This window comes from Lynx rufus, unplaced genomic scaffold, assembly GCF_022079265.1.
Source record: "Lynx rufus isolate CCGP_SWC_20201006 ecotype Redwood Valley unplaced genomic scaffold, mLynRuf1.p SCAF_6, whole genome shotgun sequence".
Lineage (NCBI taxonomy): Eukaryota > Metazoa > Chordata > Mammalia > Carnivora > Felidae > Lynx > Lynx rufus.
The window spans coordinates 119,238,315-119,254,236 of record NW_025814878.1 but is presented as its reverse complement, the minus strand read 5'-3'; the positions used below and the strand labels follow the sequence as shown (position 1 = coordinate 119,254,236).

General features: G+C 53.9%; 1 protein-coding gene across 1 annotated transcript; it reads right to left on the bottom strand.

Annotated features, from left to right (window-relative positions):
• Nucleotides 1-213: 213 nt before the first annotated feature.
• FOXF2 (forkhead box F2) lies at nucleotides 214-5,115 on the bottom strand. The gene is made up of 2 exons (XM_047101403.1): nucleotides 3,933-5,115; nucleotides 214-380 (listed from the first exon to the last, which is right to left on the bottom strand). The coding sequence occupies exons 1-2, from the start codon at nucleotides 5,113-5,115 to the stop codon at nucleotides 214-216; spliced, it is 1,350 nt and encodes a 449-aa protein (XP_046957359.1).
• Nucleotides 5,116-15,922: the final 10,807 nt, after the last annotated feature.

Here is a 15,922-nt window from a genome sequence, read left to right as displayed (position 1 = left end):
TTGGCTCTCCCCTCACTGGGAGCCTGCACATATTCATATGAGGGGCATTACTTTACCAGGGGCTGTCCTTCTACCAATGGTAGACAAGTATCCGTGAACAGCGCTGGCCTGGGGATTCTGGCTAAGTGACTGGTGTGCTACTTACAGCTAGCGCCGTGCATATTGTGGGGAAGAGAGCCGAGAGCGGCCTTGGCATGGCCTCCTTCCCCCCATTCACATGACACAGGGCTTAATATCCTGGCAGACGCTCTGGTGGTGGTGATGGTGATAATATGGCCCGCTTGCAGAGGGATGGAAAGAAGAAATGCCATTAAAGTTGAGGACAAAATCTTTTCTGTCGCACACCGGGGTAGAGTGATGCTGGTATCGAGGCAGTCCCACTGAAAGATGAAAGAAAAGAAAAACTCTTCACAAACAGTCTGAGGATGGGACATATCACTTTTTAAATTTTAACTTAACTCATGCCTTATTTTGATTCAGGGTAAGAAAGGGGTTGATGTGTCCTTTTGTCTATTGTAACAAAACTGGTAGAGCAAACCCAATCTCCAGAAGTTTCTCAAAGTTTCAAACTGAGTCCGAGGAGGACTCTGCCATCACTATGTTTTGTTTTGATGTTACCCGCAAAGAGCACAATCTTCCTCTCAACCGAGTTGTAGAGTGTCTGAATTCCCCTATTATTCCTGGAGTCTCACGACAGCTTTAATCGCAGGGGGAGCACCAACACGGGAACCATTTGGCCCACGCTCTCTGATGGGGTCCTTAAACGCAGGGCTCCTGGACCTTGCTGCCAAAGCCGCAGCTGCAGAGGCCAAGTCCCCTGCCCCAGAAACGCCACTGTCGCTCCCACTTCTAGTTTCAAGCCTCCTGTCTTATTTCCCAACTAAGTGGCCCAGTCAGAGTAGCAGGTCACAGCAGGGATTATTCTTTGTCCCAAAAGGAGGTGACAGAAAACAATCCCTTTGCAAGACAAAAGGCCTGGAAGGAAAGTGCAGGTCATCGTAGGTCCTGAAAGTCTCAGGCTTCCTCTCGAGAAGCCCGACTCCAGGGAGCAGATAATGTCCTTCCATAAGCGCTCAGCTGCAGACCCAGACGTCCGGCAGCGCGGGCAGCCCCTGACAGAGTTCCGGGATGGCAGAGGACCGAGACGGCTCTCAGTCCTCTCCGCTGGGGCCGCTCCTCTGCCGAGGCCCTGAGCCCGGCCGTTGGGCGCCAACCCACTGCCGACTTTTGCTTTTGCTTTCTCGGCGCCTCCTGGCCCCGGGGCGCACTGGCCCGCGGTGTCCGCAGCGCGCCGGGGCCCAGACTTCTCCCGGATCGGGTCTGTTTCCGCACCGGGCTGGATTAGACCACTTAACCCGCGTCTTTCCTAGATACCCGTGCCTTATGGCACCATAAATCACACGTTGGTGCCGGGCCGGATTCGATTTTCAAGTGCGTTAAAACCGTTTTCGCTCTCCCGCAGCGTTCGCGCCCTGCTCTCGACGCCTTGGCCTGGCAGCATCCCAGGGCTTACGGAGCCACCAGGCTAAGTGGTCCCTGACTTGGGCTATGTTTGTTGCCCGGTAACATCTATTGTCGCCAACGGCGCGCCGCACTGCTCTCGTAAAGCAGCAATAGGTCCTTGCGCTCCGGTGTGTGCGTGTTGCTCTCTACACACAGGTGCCTTCACCCATCACGTTACAGCACTTCTCGGTGCCACTTCTACGATCTCAAAATAGCGGGACCCAGAGCTAAAGTCATACCTTAAGACCGAAGGCCGTCGTCAGCTCTTTGATGTGATCATTGAGGGATAAAAGCCCTAGCTCCATCTTGAAAGGCTCACAGTACTTAACGAAGACTGCGGGGCCTCCCTGAGCACGCGGGCCTTGGCCTCCCTGTCTGGAGTGGGACCGCGGCCCCCGGTGGGTGTGCTGTGTGTGTGTGTGTGTGTGCGCGCGCGCGCGTGTGCGTCTGCTGGGGGAGACCTTCTTGGCCCACAGTCTCTGCCCTGCTGGGCCTCCCGGCTCCTCGCTGGGCCCTAGTCTCTCGGTGGCCCGCGGCCCCGCGGGCGGCGCACTCCTAACCAGGCGTCCTCGAACCCAGGCTGCTCCTGCTGAGCCCCTACCTCCTGTCGACTGGAGGTTGCCAACTAGGGCGGGGGGGGGGGGGGGCGGACAGAAGAAAGGGACCGGACCCAGAAGACAAGGGAAGGAGCAAAGCGTCCCGGTAGGCTTTGGCCCAATCCATGGCCTCCCCAGCATCCCTAAGCTCTGCCCAAAGGTCGTGCAAGACTCTCCGGGAAGGTCGCTGCGGGAGGCCGGCGTGCTTTGGTTCCGCCGTTTTCCTTCTCCAAGTGTCCTGTTTCCGGATCCCCGAATTTCTGGGACTTGTGCGTGTGCCCCGATGTACTGGGTGGGGCAAAGGTGGTCTCAAAGAAGAATCATAAGTCTCTTTCTTTTGAGTTCTTTTGTTTTTAATTTTTAGTGTAGTCTCACTGCAGCTGCGAAACCTCGGAATCTGGGTTTAAAGTGAGTAGAGCCTGTGTGGAGAGGGAGAACAGGGGAAGCAAGGAGGGCAGCGGGCAGGGCGGGAGAGGAGAAGTGGGCAGGAGAGTGGGGGAGTGGGCGCCGGCCTGGGGTGAGCAGTGATTGACAGCCAGTCCCAGGGGATTAAAAAAAAGAGAGAGAGGGAAAGGTCGTCTGTATTGGTTACTTGTTGAAATTCCCATAAAAATTGAACAAGACTCTGCTCTCAGTGGGTTAAGTCAGGCTAAAATCCTCTCCCGTGTGGTCCTGCCGAGACTGTCTTTGTTTAGTTAACCTCTGAGACCCGCATTTAAAACGCCTATTTGGGAAATTTCACCGTCCAGGGAACCATCTTTTTGCCCATTTCTGGGCTTTCCGTGTCCCTTGAAGCTCTTGTGGTACACTGATTCACAAACATGTATATGTATGCATCATCCTGTGACATATTTTCTAAATGGGGCGAAAGGTAAGTGTGAGCTAGAGCACCATTTGATGGGCAAATTAGCCTGATTTTAATCCGCAGGCTGTGGATGCTTCAGAGGGGTTAGTTAATGTGAGAGAGTTTATCTCCACTGTCCCCGTAAATATGGCTAAATATTCAAATTACCTCCTCCACCCCATCTCTCCCCCTCCTACCTTTCATCGCCTTTGGCAAGTCAATAAATTTTCATAATCTTCAACCAACATAATTTACACCAGCAACACAAGTGAAGTCCAAGAGGCAAATATTTCTTGGGGGGGGCACAATGTGGGCCTCAGATCCTTCTGACCTAGGAAAGACTGGCCTCACCAAGGTTGGTGCTCTGTGTTGGGAGGTAAAAGGCTCCTCAACAGGCTGTTGCCCCTCCCCACTAGAAACACTTCCCTTCTGTGAAAGATCCTGCCGCCCCCCCTCCCCCCTTTCTTCTCTGCCCTTCCCTCATTTCCCCTCCTCTCGACTCCTGCCCAGTTGCAACCCCTCCCCACCCACACCCTCAAGATACAGAACATCTCCCTTTCTGACGTTTACTTTGGGAGGAAAGCACAGCAAAACAAACTAAACACAGTCACACACAAAGGGAAGCAGATACAGCTCTTTGGCCAGGCTCCCCCAAGAACATTCTTTCTCTCTAAGTCGGTCCTGAGACTTGAGACCTGCAGTCCATAGGGTCACCCAGAAACGCTAGGGAGGCAGGCGACTTTGCACCATCCTCTTGGCAGTGCAAATTCTGGAGGCCCAGCTCTTGGCCAAAGCTATGAGAGAAGGCAGTATGACCTCAATCTCTCCCCCTGATGGATAAGGTTCCCGTTCCCCTCAGCACCCGCTCCTCCCAGTGCCTTCAGACCCCTAGGTTTCGGCGACTCCCTGGAAGTTGCAGTAGCCTGGAAGCCCGAAAGCTTAGATAGAGGCGACGCCGCCAGCGGGCCGCTACCGGCTCACTGCGTTACCTGAGAGGTCCTCGCGGGCGTTCTGGTGCAGGTAGCTCTGCTCCAGCGAGTAGGAGGACATGCTCGAATGCAGGCCTGCAGAGGCCGCGGGGTTGCTGCTGGGAGTCAGGGAGGGCGGCTGCTTGAGGTAAGGCGAGGCGCCGGGCGAGCTCCAGTGCGCCGCAGGGCTCGTGTAGGGAGAGTGGCACTCGATGGCGCTTGCCATTGCTGGGGACGAGGGCACTGGGCTGCTGCTGCTGTCCGGGCCGTAGTCCCCTCCGCCGCCACCCCCAGCCGCGCCGACGCCCCCAGGCCCGGCGGGCACAGGGCAACTGGCCATGTAGGTGGAGCCCGGGTTGGGCGACATATGCGGGACGTGGTGGTGATGGTGGTGGTGCGGGTGCGCGTGGCTCGGGGCGCCTGTGCTTGCGTCATAGCCCGCGGGCATCATGTCGAGGCCGCCGTAGCCACCCTGCCCGTGGCAACCGAGCGGCGCCGATGGGGGCGCCTGGAAGTCGAAGCCCTGCGGCAACAGTGAGGCCCCAAAGCCCAAGCCGCTCACTACGCGGTGGTACATGGGCTTGAGCGCCTGGCATTTCCGCCTGAAGCCGCGCGGCCGGCGGCGGAACGAGCCTTCCTCGAACATGAACTCACTGGCTGGGTCGATGGTCCAGTAGTGACCCTTGCCGGGTCGCCCGAGGCCCTTGGGCAGCTTGATGAAACACTCGTTGAGAGAGAGATTGTGGCGCACGGAGTTCTTCCAGCCCTGGTAGGCGCCACGGAAGAAGGGAAAGCGCGCCTGCAGGAACTGGTAGATCTCGCTGAGTGTCAGGCGCTTGCTGGGCGAGCTCTGTATGGCCATGACGATGAGCGCGATGTACGAGTAGGGAGGCTTCTCTGGCCGCCGCAGCCCCGAGCTCGCCTTCTTGGCGCCCCCGCTCCCCGCGCTCGCGCCGCCGCCGCCGCCGCCCGCGCTCTTGCAGGCTGCCGAGGAGGCGCTGGCCGAGTTGGAGGCGGAGGAGGAGGAGGCACAGGAGGCGGAGGACGACGACGAAGACGACGAGGTGGTCTCCAGAGCGGCGGCGGCGGGTGGCGGGCTCATCAAGGCGGCCTGGAGCGCGCCGGGGGCCGGGCTGCACGCGCGGCGGAGCGGGGCCGGCGGCGGGCGCGGCGGGGGCGGCGGCGGCCCGCCCTCGGTGGTCATCTGGGACCCGTGAGCCAGGCCGGGCCGCGGGGGCGGGCCCGGGGCCGGGAGTGGAGGCGCCGGAACGGGGTCGGCCCAGAAGCCCGGCGAGCGCCCTAGACCGCCGCTCGGGCTGCAGCGGTGGCCACTGCGAGCCAGAGCTTCGGCGTTGCCTCCCTCAGCTCCGCTGGGGCTTCTGGCGGCGGCGGCGGCGGCGGGCCGGAGGCAACGCCCGGCGCATCCCTCCCCGGAGCCTCGGGCCCTTGTCTTGCGCAACGGCCTCCGGTCCCGAGGAACCAAAGCGGCCCGGCGCAGGGCAGCTGTGCCCGCGAGCTGGGACCGCGGCAGGGACCCCGGGGACGAGCCCGACGTCTCCCTTCAGGAGCGCTCCTCGCTCTGTCTCTCAGACTTCCTCCCTCCCGCGCCCTCCCCCCGGCCGCCCTCCCTCCCTCGCTCCGTCCCTCCACCCCCACCCCGCCCTGCCCCCTCCACTCTCCGCGCCGCCTTGGGGAGGGAGCGCTCGGCCTCAACGCTCACTCCTCCCCCCTCCCAACCTGGCTGCAGTCTCCAGCTCTTATCTTGCTCCCCTCTCTCCAGGGTTCTCCTCGGCCTTTTAATTCTTCTCTCGGCCACTTTCCCTCTCACCTACCCACCCTCTTTCAAACTGAGGGACTACAGACTCATTCACATTTTGCTAGGACGACCCCCATCCCCAGCAAAACTCGACCACCTATAACTTTATGAAATCTTCTTTCTCGTTGCCCCTTACAGCACCCCTGCCTCTCATCCCCAAAACCAGCCAACCCCTCAGAGCGGACCCACCCATTCTTCTCTCCGTTCTCCTCCCCCTTTCCCTCTGCTCTCTCCTCCGCCCTCCTCTCCCTCCATTCACCCCCACCCGGTCTTCATCCCCCTCCTCATATCCCTTCCGCCTCCCCCTTTTCTCCTCCTCCTCCTCCTTCCTCCTTCTCCTCCTCTTCCTCATCCTCCTCCTGTCTCATCCTGGGCCGAATGGTGCGGCCGCTCGTGCTGGTGCTGCCCTCGCCGCCCGCCGGGAGCCTCCTTAGCTGCCTTCCCCCTGTGCCCGCACTGACACCATCTGTCAACTTCATTTAGACATTGCAGCCCTCAGCCACACGCCAGGGTGTCACACGCCCAAAGGTAAAGTTCCATCCTCTCTCTTTCTGACAGGGCCTGTAAGCTCCGCAACAGTTGCTTAGCAGAGGGCGAGAAGCTGGGGCGCCGCAGAGACTCCCTCCCCACCCCCCTGTGCCCCCCCCCCGCGTTACTGCGGAGGAGCAATCCTGGAACAGTTTCAGAACTTTAAGCAGAGGGGTATAGATAGAGAAAAAACCAAAGTTTAGAGACTCTGGAAACCCAGTCGAATAGGATTCATGTTTGCGTTTGTTTCCACTTCCTTTCCTTTTTCCATCTGATGTTTTGAAAGAAAAGAAAAGAAAAAAAAGGAAAGAAAGAAAAAATGCAGAAAGAAGGCTGACACTGAGTGAGATAAGTAAGATAGCTGTATTTATATTCAGTCCTGAAGGGGTAACTGTCACTAGATTTACAATCCTTAGTCTCAATGCTGTCCACCAAAAAACTGTGCCATCTTGAAACTACCTTATGTAGGAGAACACTCCACCCCAGTGTGGCCAATTCTTCTCTAAGTAAGAGTCAGGCTGGGAGAGAGGATGTGCCCTCGGGAGGAATCACTTCCAATGAGACCCGACAGTTAGTTATTGGATTACACGTGCAAGGAAATGTAGTCTGACCAGGGACAGGGGCTGGAAGTGGGAGGAGGAGAGCCGGAGGCCTGGGAGCTGGCCTGGCCACACAAGGACTGATGGGGGAGGCCCAGAAGGGAGGTGCTGCAGACCAGAGGACAAAATGGGAGGCTGGGCTGGGCACCCCTCTGTGTCTACTCCAAAGGGACTAAGGTGCAAGTATGTGTGCTGGGGAGCCTGAGGGGGGGTAGGACAAGAGAATCCGAGATTGGTCCGGGATCCAGAGAAAGGCCAGCTGCCAAAAGCCTTGGAACAGAACCGAGGCAGTGGGGTGGCACTAGCTATCTGTGCCCCTGGAGATACTGAATAGAGAATCTGCTCCTGACTGAGTGTGCTGGTGGGGCTGTAGAAGCTGAGGAGCAGGAGGAGTGGGAGGGGGGAAGCTGGGGGCTGGGCTGGGGCTGGCCCCAGACAGTGACCTGAAGTTGAGTGGAAGCAGGCTTTTTCCATCAAACCCTGCCTGGATACCACACACAGAGACCGAGTGTCAGTTTACTGCCCTGAGCCGGGCTCCTTTTCCCTAAGCTCCACAGTAATTAGACAAAGAAAACCTAAATTAGCTGAACAGGCGTCGACAGCTTCCTCCAGAGCACCCCTGGTACCTACATGGGAATGTGTCCGAAAATGGCTTGATTGTAGCCGAGAGTCAGCTAAGAAAACACGGCTAAAATGAACTCAGTTTACCGCTCATTTCCAATAGAAAAAAGAAACAAGTCAGTCTTTTCCGGATGGGATGTTTTGATTGAGTTGGGGTAGGGGTTTTGCAGTTGTTTCTACTTCTAAGAATTTCTTTCTGAGTGACTTGGGAGCATATTTTGGGGATGGATACCCATTTATTCATGGTATTTTTTCTCTTACCCCCTTTTGCCACTTTACATGGAATAATTTAAATGTAAGTAAGTATACATGGTAGGCTCACTACATCAATGCTTTAAATGTCTGAAAAATAATCAAATACAACAGAAACTGGAGTGAGGAGGACACATAGTATCTAAAAGGAATCCCACTGACATAGCCTTCAGTGTGTGTGTGTGTGTGTGTGTGTGTGTGTGTGTGTTTAGTGGGAAGAGAATTGGCCCAGATGGAAACATAAGGAAAAGGAAGGCAATCATCTTATTTGTAGGTGGGGGTGATGGACAATAGATTTTTGGAAAATTCAGCAAGCAAGTCAATATCACTGTTGCTGAACCCTCTCTGACTGTCCACACTTAGGAATTCTATGTACATTGGATCTCAGACCCTAAAAGGTTTTAGGACCCAGAGACTGAAGAATAAAAACAACCTACCCTAAAATCCAAGCAGGCTAAAATAGCAGGGATTTTTAAAGGCTCCCTTTCCTATCCAATCCAAGTGACAATGGTATCCATTTTACTTAAACTCTTCAAACTTGCAAGAAATACCACTTATACTTTGCTGAGTGTTACAGGAGGCTAGACAGGTCTTAGAAAGACTGTAGGCATTGTAGTTACAGTTCCAGCCAGGAGCAGCTCAGCTGTCTTGAAGCCTTTTTCTCTCTCCGGGGATCTAAATACTACTCTGCGCTCCACAAAAAATATGGAGGTTGGTGACCTTAGTTATCTGAGCAGGAAGAGGCTTTTCTCTGAAATTCTTTCTTGGAGACCCCACTTTTGCCTATGGAAACTTCCCCTGACAGGGACCCCCAAGTCAAGAAATACTAACCCCCGAATTTGTTCCTTATAGACTTCACAGGTAGAAGCTTTTCCACTCACATGATGTCACCACCACCTGACCTAAGTACAGTTATCTCCCCTTAGCCATAAGGAGACTGGGGTTCAGAAAGATCAGATGACTCACTGCAAGTCACACCTGGGGAAATAACAAAGCTGGCCTATAGTGGGGGGGGGGGTCTGGGATCCCAATCCAGTGCTGCTTCCACACATTGCAGTGAAACCTCTCAAATTTGTTTTAATTACTGATTTATACAGATCTCCTGGGTAAGAATGCATGCAGTAACAAGTCATGTCAAATTCTTTATCCCTGGCAAGAATATCTGAATTTCTGTTTAGCAGACAGTTTAAGAGGAAAGTTGTCTCTGCAACATATCCTTGCTTAGGACAGTTCCCTCTCTCCGAAGTCCTTTCTTATGGTGGTGAGCTCTTCCTTACTTCCATTGCCTTATAAACAACAAAAATCTAGATTTATTTTTTCTTACTGGAAGGAAAGGTATTATGGTTCGTTAAAATGAATATAGATGAGCCCACGCTGCTCCTTGCTTAACCAGAAATACAGGGCGTCGAGTGCAACCGCCCTCTGTCCATCCTCGGTGCTCTGACCCTCTTTGGTTGACTGTGTCCGCCTGGGCTGCGGGTTCCTTTCCCGCTCCAAACCCCAAGGCCCCGCCCCTGCTCCTGTGCTGGGGAATGTAAACTTCGGGAAGCTTGGGTTTCTCCGATTTTGTTTTGTAATCGGCGTTTCATTCTAGGAAATCTCTTCATTATTGCGGTTTAAATTTTATGTTCTTAGCATACTTCCTCTGCTTCGTGGGTTTTACATGAAATGGCTTAGACTAAACCAGTTACCCACCGGAGAGACGCATCCGCACCGACACTGTTTACCGCCATCCAAGACCTCTCCTCCTCGGGACACTCTAGCTCTGCTTGCCCCTCCCTTCCTTCCGTCAGCCCGGCCAGAGCAAAGCCTCTTCCCAAATCGGCCTGTAACTGACCACTGTATTCACCCTGTGTTTTGGTACAAAGTTAATATGTGTAGAGGATTCTCTAGCTCCTTCGAGGCCTTTGTAGATGGGGACGGTGGGAACTCAATGCTGAGGTGCAGGGAGTGTCAGCTTGTTTGAGGAAACCAGGGAAGACCAGGAGCCTGCACGACGCAGAGGCCCCCCTAGAAATTTTAATTTATAGTAGAAAATCTGGCCAGGAGGCCAGGAGGCCAGGAGAAGGCGCCCAGGAGAGGGGAACTTGGCAAGGAGGGTTAATGGTGGGAATTTTACACCCTTCTCAGTGTCTGCTCTTCTTCCTCGGTCCAGAAGCCCCCAGACCTCCGGGCTTGAATGAACACCAGCCACCCAATTCCAAATGTTTATTTGGATAGATTCTTCCGCTCTCCAAACGCCTGTCCAGGGCAGGGCTTTTAATAGCCACCTTCCTGAGAGATCCGCGGAAAGCCCCCATCTCCTGGGCCTGGAGGTAGACCTGATTTGATACCTGGCTTGGCCTAGTCTGAGGTGCTTGAGGAGGAAGTAAAAAGGGGTCCAATCTTCCAGAGCCCCATATGGCGACTGCGCCTCTTCCTGTCTCCACACTTCTCAGATTTCGAGGCCCTAGAGCCCTTCAGTTGGGAGACACAACTTTGGTATACTTCCAGGAACAGGACCCATCTGCCCTCAGGCCCTGACCCAGGTGCCAGCGCATTGGTACCAGGCAGGGCACCTTGAGAGCTCAAGCGGACCAGTGGACCACCCTTAGGCTTCTTCCACCGCCTACTGAGTTTATGGGTGGGGCTTGAGAAGAAGGTTTCCATCGTAGGCATTGCCATTCCTCCTAAAAGGCAGCTCTGATGCCTGCAGCAACAAGAGAAAAGGGGCAGTGCTGGGAAAGACACAGTCTGTGCGCCCCTCCGACGGGGCAGGAATGAGAGGACTCCCAGCAGCGAAGGAAAATTAGAGAAGCCTGTCCCACACATTCCCAGTGTTGGGAGAAAAAAAAGGCAGAAGCAAGTGTGGGTGCTGGTGCCCCTCAGCACGGAAATTTTGCATCCACTTGTGCTGCTGTGAGGGAAGTCCCCGTTGATGAAACAAACCAGTGAAGCCAGGGCTTCTCAGGATATTTTGAGCCCGGCATTACTTCTGCGCCCACCTTGCTGTGCCTCCAGCCGCGGGGCCCGCGCGCCCCCTACTCTGTGGCACCACGCTTTTGAGGCGCCCCTCGCCCACTGCTTCTGCCTGTCTAACCAGGCTCAGGAGGAAGGTGGCTGGGCCCCACGCGCTCAGCGCACAGCCAGCCGAAGGGACAGGACCACCTGGGAGGCGCCCTTGGGTCCGGAGAGGTTAGCCTCAGGCACTGAACGAGGGAGGACGCTCGCGGTGGGCTGCGGAATTCATCAGCCAAACGCGTCCGGAGGTTGCGAGGATTTGTCTCCAACGCCCCCCGACGTGGGAGCTTCGCCGGCCCGCTGTGGGGCGGCAGGTCGGGAGGCGCCCTGGAGGTCCCAACTCAGCCGTGGTCGGTTTTTCTTCACGTGTTTGACTTGTCTCGTCTCCCTTTGCCCTCCCCTCCCCCCAAATAAATAAATATCTCCAAGGGCAGCGAACTCCGCGGGCGCCGGGCCCTGCGCGCCGCGCCGCGATGGATGAACTTCCTGGAGCATCAAAACTCCCCTCCTGTCCTCCCTGCTGAGCTCAGGATATGGGGCGCGCTTGCTTCTCTTCAGAAAAGGAAACGTAGCTCTTCCAAAAATATAAATCAGCGCTGACGTCCAAATATTTCTTTTGTCCTCCAGCATCCTCTGTGGGAATAAATAAAACGTGCTCGGCGCCCAGAGCCTGACTCGGGACCTCAGGCGCCCAGACGCCGCCTTGGAGGAGCTGCCTTTCGGGAGCCCTTCTTGTCATCCATCCCCCATTACTCTCCTCCCTGCCCCCAGACCCCGATCTGGCAGTGGATCCCTGTTTTGGGATGCGGCCTGACCCTTGGTCGTGGAAGGAGGACAGCTCGTTGGTGGACCCTGGGGCGCAGAGGACGAAAGGCCCGCAAGGCCAGCACCGGGGGAAGCCAGCGCTCGCCAGTGCTAGGACAGAAGAAGAGACCGGGAAAACACCGGAGACCGTGGCTCTCTGAGAAAGCTGAGGCCTCCTATCCTAGACGAAGCCCCAAAGCTGCCTCTCTAAGCTGGCCTTGCTTTTGAGATTTCCAGTCTTCCCAGGGAGCTAGCAGTCGCCCGTTTCCCTATCGGCATTCAGTAGTCCATGTCTGCGGCCTACACGACCCTGCGTGGGGCATCTCTGAAGGCTGTTGCCCATGAGAAGGAAGGGGGCTTTTCAGCGTCAGAGGCTACCTCATTTCCTTGGCTTGGTTCTAGGTGTTGATCCCATGAAAGCCAAGGGATGGCTTGAGCCAGATCATCCTTACTCCCCACCCTAAATCTCCCTCCTCCAATTTGAGAGAGATGGACAGATTTTGTTTGGGGCTTCGAAAAGAAATCTATAGAAACAGAAGACTCTTAGTGCATCCAGATGGACTCCACTTCCTGCTCTCTTGACACCCTGGTGTTGAGAGCCCACCAGCCTTTCGGCTGTCACCCCTCCCTACCCCCAGTGAGTCACCCTGCGGCATCCTTGCTGTGAAGCCCAAAAGGGTTCCGTGGCTGAAGGATCCTGGCAAGGAGTCTCCACCTGCCCGGGGCCCATTTGCCCTCTCTCACTCCCTCATACCCTTCCCCTTGGCCGCAAATATTCTTTTCCAGGCCTGGTTCCTCCAGGCCGGGAGGTGGGGGCTGTTTTCCAGCTGCCCCCTCCCCTCTCCAGGGGGGTCTTTATTGATGAGCTGCCTGGAAAAACCCCCGCCCAAAACGTCCCAGAAGGGTTTAGACAATCCATCACCCACCACTTCAAGAATGCTTCCTCCCTTTCAAACACAATCCTCGCACACCAGGCGGGCTGCGGTGGGGAGGGGCGCGCACTTGAAAAGAAAGCAGCTATATAATCAACGTCAAACCATCCCGCAACCTTTCGGAAACAGGGACTCAGGCCAAAAATCTCTCCAAATGATTTACGCGGCCCTCGTCGCCCTCCCCTCCATCCTCTGCTTTGACTCTCCCCTGTGCTTGCCGTCGCGCGGCCGGCACGGCAAACGCATATCCCTACTCTGCATTGAACATCAACACTAAAAGCTTTTCCGTGGCCGTAGTTTGCATTTTAGGAGAAAGCGTTTTTCGTCTTGGGGATCAAGGGGACATACTTTGGGGCCTGGTCAGAGTGCCCTTGCTGGTGGGGAGGAGTGAACTGGGAAGGCTGGGCATGGATTTGTGGAGTCGTCAAATGAGTGTCACCTTCCCCCCCTCCAAAAATCCTTGGATTTTGCGGTGTTGCGGGCTGCGCCTCCCCTTTTCTTGGGTGCAATTGGAGGAAAAGCAGGAGTTCTTTTCATTTCCGCTGGGTGGCGCCAGGCTCTCGGGAATCGTGGTCAGAGAGGCTGCCCTGCGCTCCTCCAAAGGCGCAGCTCCCTCTCCCTCACCTGCCCAAGGTTTCTGACGCAGCCACTGAGGTCCGGGCTCCCCGCAGCCGCGTGTCCCAGACCCTAGGTTCCTTCAAAAATTATCGTCTGCCTAGTACTGGGTTGACCATCTTAGGGCACCTTTCCTACCCCCGCATGCCGTTAACATTTAAAGAAGAAAATAAGTTACGTACTTGGCACTGCTCTGTCGAAGCGCGCTCTCTCCGTGGCAATCATGCTTACGCCATGCTGAAGAAATTCAGGATTCAGTGCAGCTGTTTTGGTTTCTTGAAGCAAGGGGCAGAAGGCTGGGTCTTCATTTGTAAGTTACATACCCGGAGCTCCTGGCGTTTTCCTGACATCTAGTAGAAAAGAGACAGACCACCGAACGTTTGGTGAAGCCAGTTCCAGTCCGCTGTTCAGCAAGGTATCCTGGAGAAGGCACTTTCTTCTGCCTTAGCGTTCTCATCCGTGAAGAGGTTCCAAGAACTCTTTCTCCTCTTCTGGGTCTACAGTGACAGTAATACGACTTTTTGCTTTTATTATTTCTCATTCCTTTTGGCTGAAGAAAGCCAGGCAGCTTCCTAAATTTATGCTGGTGAAAGTCTACGAGATAAGGGGAACTTTGGAGGTCCTGTTGGGGAAGGCTGAATACAAAAGACAGGCGATCAATAGGTAGGAGTGAACTGGGATTCCAGAAAGCCAAGGGAACTAGATTTCGGACCTGAGCCGAAGATGTCAACCACTGGTCTTCCTCTGCAACATGGTATCATAAGGAACTGGTTTTTTCTACTGCAACTGACTTTTATTTTCAAAATTCTAAAAATTAGATTTATATACAATAAAGCACACTTATTTACATGAAAAAATTGAGATTTTATTTTTCTTTTTACACTTTTATTTAAAATGAAAAGGCTCATAGTACCCAGAAGTAGAGAGGGTATACAATAAGCTCTCTCTTCGATACCCATCACCTAGATATAACAATTATGAAGATTTTGCCACACTTGCTCCATTTTTCTTTTCTATTTTCATTTTGCTGAAATATTTTAGGGCAAATCCAGACATCATGTTTTAAAAGTGCACCTTATTACTCCTAAACACACCCACCAGTTCTAGCTCTTTCATACCTAAAATTATATTTTGGTGCAGACAAGCACACTTCCTTGGGGAAATTGGAAATAGGCTGGAACATTGTTCTGGATGTGTATCTTACAAACAGAACTCTCCATCTTTCTCCCCCCTCCTCCCAAGTGACTTCCAGCCCCAAATATCTAGAGTTTCTCCTGGCTGCTAAAACTGCCAAGTATACAAACTTTCCCTCCCCCACCTTCAATGGGGTTGGGTGAGTACTTTAGCAATAAGCTGTGAAAAGGGGAGTTAACCCCACATTGCTTCCATATATGCATACCAGATCACACATACAGAATTTATCACAAGATCACACGTGGCCTTTGAATATATCTATCCCTATGTATGTGTGTATATGTTTATCCATATAGTATACTATCCATATAGTAGTTTCCAAATCATTTACCCAGACCAGGAAATAATTTTTCATACTATTTGGAAGTGCTTGTGAGAAGATTTTGGGCTAGGGTGGAGGAGGAAAGGGATCCTAGGGGATGGCCCACTGGTTGGTCTGTATCCCCAACCCTCAGTCCACACCAGGACTCTGTACAAATATTTCAGAAATATTTGTTATTGACTTGTCTGATTTTTTCTGCTCCCTCAAATAATATATGTTACCTTTGTTCTTAGCATTTCCCTCATCCTCAGAGCAGATGAATAGTGACATGATGCTCATAGGTGTCTTTAGATTTTGTTTGACAATTGCACCTGCTCCTGATGACCTTGAATAAGTCTGAGCTTCAATTCCTACTCTTTTTTTGTAAAATGGAAATAATAAAAATTTAAAAACAATACGTCCTTCTGTGATGATTATAAAGATGAAATAAAAATTGTAAAAGTACTAACATTTTGACATATACACATTTACACTAATATTTTTGGCCCAATCCAACAAAAGCGCCGTTTAGTCTTAAGGTACTTCTTTAAATTTTAGGCGTACTTGAGAAATTTCCTTCCCTGAGCAATCGCTTATATGCTCCTTGGTTTTGTCCCTAATAAGGAAATGATGGTGGGTCCATTGTCTACAAGTTTAAGTAAATCCGCCTCTGTGGGCTGGGGTCTCTGCTCTCCGAGTGTGTTCAGGCTGAGGGTGGCGCTGCATGGCTCCACAGTGAACGGCTAATACTCCCTGGGAGTGGGGAAACGTTTCTCTTAGACGGGATCACGCGGCCCCTGGAGGAATCCGACAATTTCGCAGCACCCGGGCTCAGACGCGCGCCCTCTCAGTGCGGTGGGTCCGTGCCCGATGGCCCGAACAGGGTACTGTGGCCAGGGTGCGGTGTGTGTGTGTGTGTGTGTGTGTGTGTGTGTGTGTGCGTGTAGAGCTGAGCTCTGTCAGAGGAGCTCACTCGAGTGACTACCTCGCGGAAGCTCCCGCTCTTAATAATGTTAGGTTTTTGAGCGGCCCAAGTCTGTGTGACTTGTTTTGGCTCCTTGGGGGACGAGCCATCAACAGCTGATTTGCACTCGAGGAATCTTTGGTTTTCGAGATCCCGTGAGAAAAGCGTGAAAACGCGGAACAAAAACTTGCCGGCTCGTTGCAGCTTGAGCTGCCAAGGGCGCCTTGCAGATTCCTCGCGGACGTGGGCCGCCAGTACAGCGCCCACGGAGTTTGCTTGTTTTAAGCGGAATTTTCCTCCTTTCCCCTCCATTTCCCGTTTGCAAGAGGCGCAGACTCTGGACGGGCTTGTGTGGTGTGGTGGCAGGCGAAGAACCCTCGCCGTT